Source organism: Solanum lycopersicum, chromosome 6, assembly GCF_036512215.1.
Source record: "Solanum lycopersicum chromosome 6, SLM_r2.1".
Taxonomy (NCBI): Eukaryota; Viridiplantae; Streptophyta; class Magnoliopsida; order Solanales; family Solanaceae; genus Solanum; species Solanum lycopersicum.
The window spans coordinates 39,887,503-39,896,775 of NC_090805.1; the positions used below are offsets into that span (position 1 = coordinate 39,887,503).

The following is a 9,273-nucleotide window of genomic DNA, read 5'->3' on the forward strand; positions in this document are numbered from 1 at the left end:
CTTCCAAACATTTTTTTTTTGGTTTCAGTAAGTAATTGTGTCTAAGATTTTAAATAATTTTTTAGGAACTTCTTAGAGCAGGTAATGAAACTATGCAGGAAAACTTTTGTTGATAGTCATGTGAACTACTCATGTTTTTATAGGATCCTTTAGTTTTTTGACAATATTTAATTGAAGAATGAAAATTGTTAACTTTTAAATATTTGAAGGATGTTTTCTGCTAAGAATAATACGTAGTTTAATTTTTGGATATAGTTTAACGATGTTTTTGACCAAAAACTCTAAACTATACCTATGATATGTATTAAATAGTATAAGTTTGCTCTAACCACGTAATTTTCCCGATTTCAATTAGGTGGAAGTGTAACATGGGTAGCGTAGCCCAAGTGAAAGAGTGGAGGCCCATTAAAAGAAAGTTGATTTTGCTATGAACAGTAATATCATCTCCTCTCGATTATCCATCATGGGCACCATTACTTTTATTACTACTGCTTTTGCTACCAGAATTGGCTGCCATCTTCAAACCTCCAACTTCAACCTCACTTTTTTTCCCTTACAACCTCTCAACTTGCGCTCTCCTGAAGCATTCATCACCAACAATGTCCGCCAATTCTCTCCAAGTCAACGCTTACTCTGCCATTGGTACTCCAATCGCTACTGTATCGAACTACGATTTGAAACTACTAATTAGCTGATCAGCTCTTGATTTTAGTACCGAAAACAACTAACTGTTGCTTCTACTTTTTTGTTTATGCGATTGAGTTTCATTTGCACATCTACTTGCTGATGAGTGATGTCACTGACGGCTATTTCGATGTATTTGATACCATTAGATTACTAAATTCTGAGGATATTCGATTACTTTCTTAGCAATCCGATCGAACTAATTGCGAGTATTTTAAAACAGTGCCTCCAGCGATCATCATTGAAGTGCGTCATTCAGATATTTACAGGCTGTTATTCTGCTAATTAGATCAAGTCTTATAGAATGACTTAGTTTTGTTGAAAGGAATTAATGCAAAATATAGTTGTCTCCTCAGTAATGTTTGCATTAGGATAGACTACATTACATCCCTTGGCTCCGGCCCTTTGATTACCGGATGTTTTGTGCACCGGGCTGCTTTTATATTTTGGGCAAAATAAGTTGTTGGCAATCTAAAGTTATACAATTGAATTCAAATGCTGATGGCTTTATGTTTAGGAAGAATGTTTCATGCTTTACTCCTAAGTCCTAAAATATATGCATCTCTTTCTGAAATTGTCTTCTCTAGTTTGATTGATGTTGTCTGACTTATTGGTTATTGAAGATGCTCCAAGTGAAGAATTGGGGGCTTCATCTAGGGGTAACATTGGAGCGAACGACCTGCTGATTGTTGGACCTGGTGTGCTTGGTCGTTTAGTGGCTGAAAAATGGAGAGAGGTATTGTTCTTTTAAAAGAAGGACCATAAGTTTTCTGTTTGTGTATTCCAGTTCAAAAATAGCATGATCATAGCCAACCACTTCCTGTTGTTTTTAAGTTGAATCGGTGTTGGAAGCATATATTGTATTTAGAGCATGAGACTCTCGCCTTGTAACTGTAACGAACTAGTGAATTTCTGTGCTGCTTATGGAATGTGCTTTTTGAAATTTGATGATAAGAGTTTTGAATACTTTAATGTGGCAGGAATACCCAGGCTGTCAGATATATGGGCAGACAGTGACCACCAATCACCATGATGAACTGATTAAAATGGGAATTAATCCATGTTCCAGACAAACCAAGCTGACTTACAAGTTCCCTTATGTTATATTCTGTGCTCCTCCATCTCAGACTGATGACTATGCTGGTGATATTAGGTAGGTTAATAATTGGTCAAGTCCCTATCTATAATGGCATCATTTGATATCAAATTTCATTTTTTCTGGGGAGTACTAGTCATGCTGATATCAAAATCTTTCTTGTAAGAAACAATAACAAGGTGGATAGTTTCTTGATGAACATCAGAAACTGTGGTAATTCATGGTTCACTAATGAGCAAAACCGTGTCTGTGTTTCTGGTTTTTTGCTAAAAGGGTAATATTATTTGGTGAACTATATATACTTGGTATTAAGTTGTGTTGCATGTCATAGGGTTTAGAGACAAAACCGCTTTTATTATGGAATTTATAAGTATCTCTTTTCAAATAGATTTCTTCATTAGTACGAGTTACTCAGCCTTTTTGCTTTTCGTCTTCTGACTTGATTAGGTGATGTTGATCAAGTTGATCATTTAATGTGGTTTTAATATAAAAGCTCAATCCACCAGTAATTAAGTTCTCTTTTGCATGTGAAATGAGCAGGGAGGCTGCATTAAATTGGAATGGTGAAGGTTCCTTCCTATTTACTTCAAGCTCTGCACCATATGACTGCTTTGACAATGGAGCAATAAATGAGGTGCTAAATCTTATAGAACATTATTCAAGTAACAGTTTCTTGTTCTGATTGATTAACTCAAGGTGGGATGTTATGTATTAAACATTAAGATGTAGTGTTTTGAATTGCCTTTGTAGAGGAACTAATGCATTTTAATTTATGAAGCTTATAACTTGATAGAACGAGTCATGTGTATTCCAGAGGTATTCGTTTTTTCTTTTTTTTGGCTGAACATCGTTTCTATGTCAATGTATAGGATGGCCCTGTAGTTCCAATTGGGAGGAGTCCTAGAACCGATGTACTTCTCAAGGCAGAGAAAGTAGCACTGGACTTTGATGGCTGTGTAGTTAGATTGGCTGGCCTTTATATATCCTTTGAAACGTGCTTCAGTTGACATAGATCCTATCTGTGGAGCTATTAGATCTTTATTGTTTATGTGCCTACCTTAACCATTAACACAAAGCAGATAGAGGTGCACATATATACTGGTTACATAAAGGGAGCTGTGATATTCGCCCTGACCACATCCTCAATCTTATTCATTATGAGGTGACTATGCATTTATCTTTTACATCATGTTCAGTCCGGAGGTTCCCCTTTTGTTGTGCTTTTCATGCTTGTATAATTACAGCAATATTGATGTTTTGGCCTGTCTTTCCAACAGGATGCAGCTTCATTGTCAGTTACCATCTTGAAGAAGAGACTTCGTGGTCGGATCTTTTTGGGCTGTGACAACCACCCTGTATCCAGGTCATTCCAATTAAATACTCTCCGTGTTTGGTTCAAGTAATTAAGATATTCAGACCTATGTTGTATTACCTTGTGCTCATTGCAGGCAGGAGGTGATGGACTTAGTCGAGAAAAGTGGCAAGTTTGATAAGAAATTTGAGGGTTTCACAGGTAACTGATTCTATCCTTTGGCTTTATAGTTACTCTTATTTGCCTAAAGAGTCATGCATGAAACGGTTATGTATAATTTCTCTCAGGAACTAGTGATCCTTTAGGGAAGAAGTTAAACAACTCAAAGACTCGTGCTGAACTAGGATGGGAGCCCAAATATCCAAGCTTTGCTCAGTTCCTTGGAGTTTCAGAATAATTGCTGCTACATCTATAACCTCTTCGAATAATTGGAGTACATAGGACATCCATTTTCACAGTTACTTTTTGATGCAGCATGCATTATGCTGCTATCATATTTATACTAAAACTACAGGACCCTTTTTTTCTGCGTGTATTTAGCTACAATCTGTGACTAGTATATATAGCACATTATGAGATTGGTATCTGTGTACAGCCTCTACTGCACTTTTTTTTATTCCTATAACTTGAATTTGAAACCTCAATTGCGTTCCTACAGCTCGAATTCGAAACCTCTAAATGGAAATTAAAGGAAATGAATTAGTATTACGCTTTTCTCCCCTGTTTCATTGATCATATAAAAATAGTGGTCTTGTTGATGAATTAAACGAAGTGGAACAAATACCATAGTCATCACATTTACAACCATTTGCAATTTGCAAATAACATATAAAATTTCATTCCAAACCTTTTGATGTACATTTAAAATGACACTCGACAATGTTATCATGATAAAAATTTACAAGCACGTGGTATTTGCACCAAATCAATAAATACATATACTCTGTTTGCATATGCATATGCAATATTTCTCACTTATCCATGGTTAATTAACATTCATTTTCACTTCATTTAATCACTTAACCATTGTAATTTGATGTAATTTGGGTGTGTATACTTAGCACAGTCTGATTTTTATCATCTTGTCAGCAAACATCAGCTATAAGACAATGCAAGATCTTTAAAGGGCCTGAAACATGTGTACAACCAAAAAGCTCCTTTTATATACTACATATTTACAGTGATTATAAATCTTGTGCATGTTACAGCAAGCCCTTTCGGGGTTCGAAATATATGAATTGTAATACCTTCATCCACTTGGCAATCTTAACACAATAGCACTACAATGTACTTTGTTCTGATACAATAATTATGCATTCTATATGGTGTATCAGATCAGTTGGATTTCTACTCCAAATCATTGAAGAAAGAATAATATGATAAATGCATCCGCTATGCAAGTTGAGTTGTGTTGCAAAGGCGGGAAATCATGTAGAAAGGATTGAAAAAAGAATCACATTTGGTGAAGATCACACCATAAATCATTCTCTTGTTACCTGCCCACCGGGTTCCAGCATGCAACAATCAGTGTTTTTTCCATTAAGAAAATTGTTATTGAGGAAGAACTGGAGATGCAATCATGCGGGTGTTGTATGATTCACAGTGTCGGCATTTCTGCCCGATAATGTGGAAGAATACTTCGGTTGTATCATTACAGTCATTACATAGAATCCAAACCTGCAGATTTATCAAGTTAGATGGGTTAAGCATAGTTAATGTATGAAGCAAAGATGTGCCAAAGATTACAAAGATTGAAATGTAAGGTGGTTCAGCTTGGACTTCAATTATTTCTAATATATAAATCTAAGAATCAGTCAAAAATTCTGCATTTATCATATCTTCATTGAAGTTAAAAAATCTCTTTGAGGTACTACAGAGCAGAACCTTAAACAGTTCGGCGCCAAAAATATGGGATAAAGAAAAAAAGCATGATACCTTCTTGTCTCGGAGACCTTCAGGCATGATTGTTTCTTCAATCTGGAAAAGAAGATTTTGAAGTTTAGGGAGAATATGAGTTCAACTTGGTAGTATACGATTCTTGAAAACAAGTTCCAAAAATAAAATTTAAGCAAAAGCTAAGTTAATTTAAAAGTTTTAAGTTCGCAGAATCCTCATTTTAAAGTGAAACTGCAATGTAACGGAAACAGCATGTCTAGCCTGAGATGAAAATGTTGCTAAGTTCACAAAGTAAACAAGGCCATTGACATGAAGGAGTGCCCGGCAAGAACAACTAATGTAGAAAGAACATAAATAATTTCAGAAGTAGCAGAACAATTGAGTATGCAGAGAATTTTGAAATATGTGTAGGAAAAGTAATCAACCTTCCCTAAGCTTTCAAGTATGCAGAGAATTTCTACGATGAGACTGCATCCTCAAAAAATTGGACCCAGACCAACCTCGTACAGTTAAAAATGCAAAACTAACGTTCTACGTACTATATAAGTTTGATCCCTTCAGAAGTAACAGCAATTAATTTAGCAGCTTAAGAGGTAATCAACCATGCACAAGTTTCTTAAGCATGGAAATCTTTTACATGATAATATGCATCCTCTGGAAATTGGACTCCTCCTAGAGTTTTATTTGCACCAGTTAGAAAAACATACCTCCTCATCCATTCTTCTCCAAACTCTCGACATATCTATGACTGATTTGGAACATATGGGGCAGCAGCATCTGAGTTCCAGATAGAATGATAGTCAGCTAACATAATTTTTACCCTTTTATGTAGTAAGAACCAAACAAACAGCATAAATATATAAGATTAAGTGATTACTTGTCACGTTTTATCATCTCGTGGTAGCACTCAGTGTGCATTGTGTGACCACATTTCATTACTGTTGTGTCTTTAAGAGAATCAAAGAGATACTGCATTTCAAAAATTATCGCAGCATGAATTAAAATAATTGGTGGCAGGATCCACAGCAAGGTATAACACTTCATATACAATACCTCATAACAAATGGGACAATGATGCCGCATGGAGTTCTCCACACACGAGTGGTTATTACGTAAATTAACTGAATAGCAAGAGCCTACAGAATGAACAAGATAAGGTGAAGAAGCTACAACATTTTCGGCAATGAAATGATAGAGATAGAAGATGTCACAACATAGTATGAATGTCTACTGTTGAGAGGATGTATATCAAAAAGAGAAGGAAGAAAGTAAGATATTCAGTTTATTTGGAAAATTTCCCAACTTAGCAAGAGTATGTCTGTCAACAAGGACAGTCCAGTCTGTGACGAACCAAGGAGAAGGGGGACATGGGTTCGGGGTAGGGGCAGTCAGATGCTGGATAAGGAGGACAGGCTGGGGGCGGGTTTTGGGGAACATTAGTGAGACCAGCCCACCCCACGACCCCTTTAAGTGAGCCTGACATTTTCCCTTTTACTTCAAATTTAACTCTACATGTTAAATACAAAAGGATCAAAATTATTTTTTTTAAAAAAAACTCACATTTTTAAGCTTTAAATTTGTTCAAGTATAACTTCGAACTACTATATATTTTTAATAGAATGTGCTAATTGCTAGTGTGTTCAAAGAAAAATTAAAAAATCTAGTTAGGGGCCAAAACTGGTCCAGCCAGCCCCTCCTGCACCCGTAACCCTTCCCCTTAAGCCTGGCCCCTTTTGGTCTTAAGTGGTCCAGTCTGATTCGGGTTTAAGTGGACCAGCCTGGCCCATTTGGCAGCTATAAGCAAGAGGAAAGAACTTGAAAAGCTGGTAACTGTTCTGCTAGGTTTGCCAACCAACTAATTAACCAGTGGCATGAGAAAGCAGGAAGCTTCAACCACTCAAACACACTTAGATGAAGTTTCAGAATAAGAACTCTAGGAAATACTGGACAGAACTCCAATATTCCACATTTTGAAAGGGAGAAAAGGGCAACAACAACAAACAAAAAGGAGTACATCTATATAAGACCGATGAACCATGAATGTACAACTGTGTTTACAACTAGAATAGAATGTGTAAATAATATCTTTGTACTGACTGTGATAATTTACAAGTACGTAAACAATAAAGTAAAAAAGAAAGTTCCATGCTTGTAATATACAAACATATTTTGTAATCAAGAAACAGGATTGAAGTATCCATATCTTGTATGTCTTTAAGACTACGATGTAACCAAAGGAGAACGTATCTATATACTGCCCAATTGATGTTAGTAAATAGTAAATTCTTTCTTCGGTCCTATAGAAGACAAGTCGACAACAGGAAAAAAATAGAAGAATATTTTAAAGGATCAGAAATCCAATAGAGTCCCATAGTACAGAATCACCAATGCATTCACAGTTTAGCAAACAAAGAAAAATTAAAGTAACAAATAACAAACTTAAGAAAAAGAGAGCAGTTTCCATGGAGTCTCAAATATAATAATAGGAAATTGTAATGCGCACCACACTTCTTGCAGTGAAAAAAGTTCTGATGGCCACCGACTCTACACAAAAAAATATATTCTAATTAGCAGACTTCAGAAGCACCAAAGTCTTCTCGGAAAGCTACCAATACAATGTGTATACTAACCTGCAGATTCCACAATCATCACAATGAAACTGCTCTTTTTCTGTCTGTAAAAATGGAGTTATAAAAATAAATACATTGATACAAGATAAAAGTGTCTAGATCCTAAAGAACAAAGGACATTGGGCTTATATGAAGCTAGAGGCAATGAATGAATCTCATCCGGCAGAAGCATCGTATGATTACATCATCGTCATAGAATTTGCACACTTCACAGAAGTATTCTCCCATATTTACACCACAATTTGTACAAACATGAGCAACCTAAATTGAAACAAAGAAAGACATCAGAGACTTGATTCCGTATATCACCAACCAAGAAAAAAATCAAATCCAAATAAAGGGACACTTACTGGCTGTTCTGTATCACAAACTGAGCAAATGACCTGATATACCAAAACAACCCATACTTCATGTAAGAACTTGTAAACCATAATACCAAAAAGAATAATAATCCCCAAAACAGTACCTGCTTTACATCATGTCGAACCAGTTCATGCCGATCATATATATTGCGCAACAAACTCTAATCAAACAAACACAACAAATCGTCATCAGATTGATAACACAACAATTAACAGTGAGTAACTTCAAGATCATGAAAGGGGAATTCTTTTAACAAAGTTACCGTTGCTTCATTGTGACAATGACGACAATCAAAGACCTCATTACAGCAAGGCGCCCTAATCCTGCATCTTCTCCTATAGTGCTCACATCTATCACATACCCACAAATCAATTAATTAAAATCCCAATCATACACTAACAAAGTTTCAATCTTGAAGCTTATTCAGATAACCCCACATAACAAAACATAAAATCAAAGTAAACCCACCAGCTAAATAAGGCATTTCATCATTTAGTTCACTAATCCAACAGTTAAGATGCACATTATCCTAAATCCGAACACATAAATAAAAAATACATAAATATACGTTATTTTTCCATACCCATAACCCATTTTGCCAAAATAAAGGCGTTCATTGCAGGAGCCTTCCATATTTTTGCAGGGAAACAAAGTACACCCACCACCCCCGGGGACCAAGATAGCCGAGGGAGGAGGGCTGAGGAGACAAAGGGGAATGGGCTGAAAACCCAAAATTCAATCAAAGTGAATATGACATTTCGTTATAATAAGGGGACAAACGATCTTTATATGCAGCCATACCCCATTAGGATATTGCAACGATAAGAGTGGTTAATACTTATACCATATATGGAAATAAATAAGGATATATATACTCCGTCTCAAATTATCTATTTTGATTTTTATAAATAAATATATTAAATTATTTAGATGATGCAATATTTTTAAAACTAGTTACATTTAATGAAAATCTCTTCACAATTTATGTTACTGATCAAAAAGACAATATCAAAACTTTTATATATAATAAGAAAAATTAGAGATAGAACTTCAATTAAATTTAAATTTTAATAAAAAATAGAATGAATTATATTTCATTAAATTGTTTTTAGATATATTTGTAATTTTAAAGAATCAGTAATTTATAATATTTATGAAACCGTATATATTATATAACGATCTTCTGAAAATATATTATCTTATTATCCTATGGAAATGAATTAGTTTTTTCATCGGACCCAAGTTGAAATTGAAGGAAAATGTTATTTCAAAGTTTATTTATTAATTTAGTA

At 35.0% G+C, this 9,273-nt stretch overlaps 2 protein-coding genes across 3 annotated transcripts; one reads left to right on the forward strand and one right to left on the reverse strand.

The window, feature by feature from the left end:
* The first annotated feature begins 349 nt into the window (after positions 1-349).
* On the forward strand, positions 350-3,736 carry LOC101266524 (uncharacterized). Its single transcript, XM_004241019.5, has 9 exons — positions 350-642; positions 1,308-1,420; positions 1,665-1,837; positions 2,321-2,414; positions 2,650-2,760; positions 2,853-2,942; positions 3,058-3,143; positions 3,229-3,293; positions 3,380-3,736. Exons 1-9 carry the CDS (start codon positions 600-602, stop codon positions 3,487-3,489), a joined length of 885 nt encoding a protein of 294 aa, XP_004241067.1. The 5' UTR covers positions 350-599; the 3' UTR covers positions 3,490-3,736.
* A 163-nt stretch (positions 3,737-3,899) lies between these two features.
* Positions 3,900-8,822, reverse strand: LOC101266831 (E3 ubiquitin-protein ligase MIEL1). Of its 2 annotated transcripts, XR_011221766.1 has the most exons (13): positions 8,565-8,822; positions 8,244-8,331; positions 8,085-8,141; positions 7,969-8,001; positions 7,802-7,879; positions 7,619-7,662; positions 7,492-7,532; positions 6,042-6,124; positions 5,866-5,957; positions 5,696-5,765; positions 5,028-5,069; positions 4,589-4,769; positions 3,900-4,221 (listed from the first exon to the last, which is right to left on the reverse strand). XR_011221766.1 is itself a non-coding variant. In XM_004241020.4 (12 exons), the coding sequence occupies exons 1-12, from the start codon at positions 8,612-8,614 to the stop codon at positions 4,644-4,646; spliced, it is 804 nt and encodes a 267-aa protein (XP_004241068.1). In that variant the 5' UTR covers positions 8,615-8,822; the 3' UTR covers positions 4,234-4,643. The 2 variants fall into 2 exon arrangements, 1 of the variants encoding a protein (XP_004241068.1); XM_004241020.4 differs by lacking the exon at positions 3,900-4,221 and having other exon boundaries at positions 4,234-4,769.
* Between the last annotated feature and the right edge of the window lie 451 nt (positions 8,823-9,273).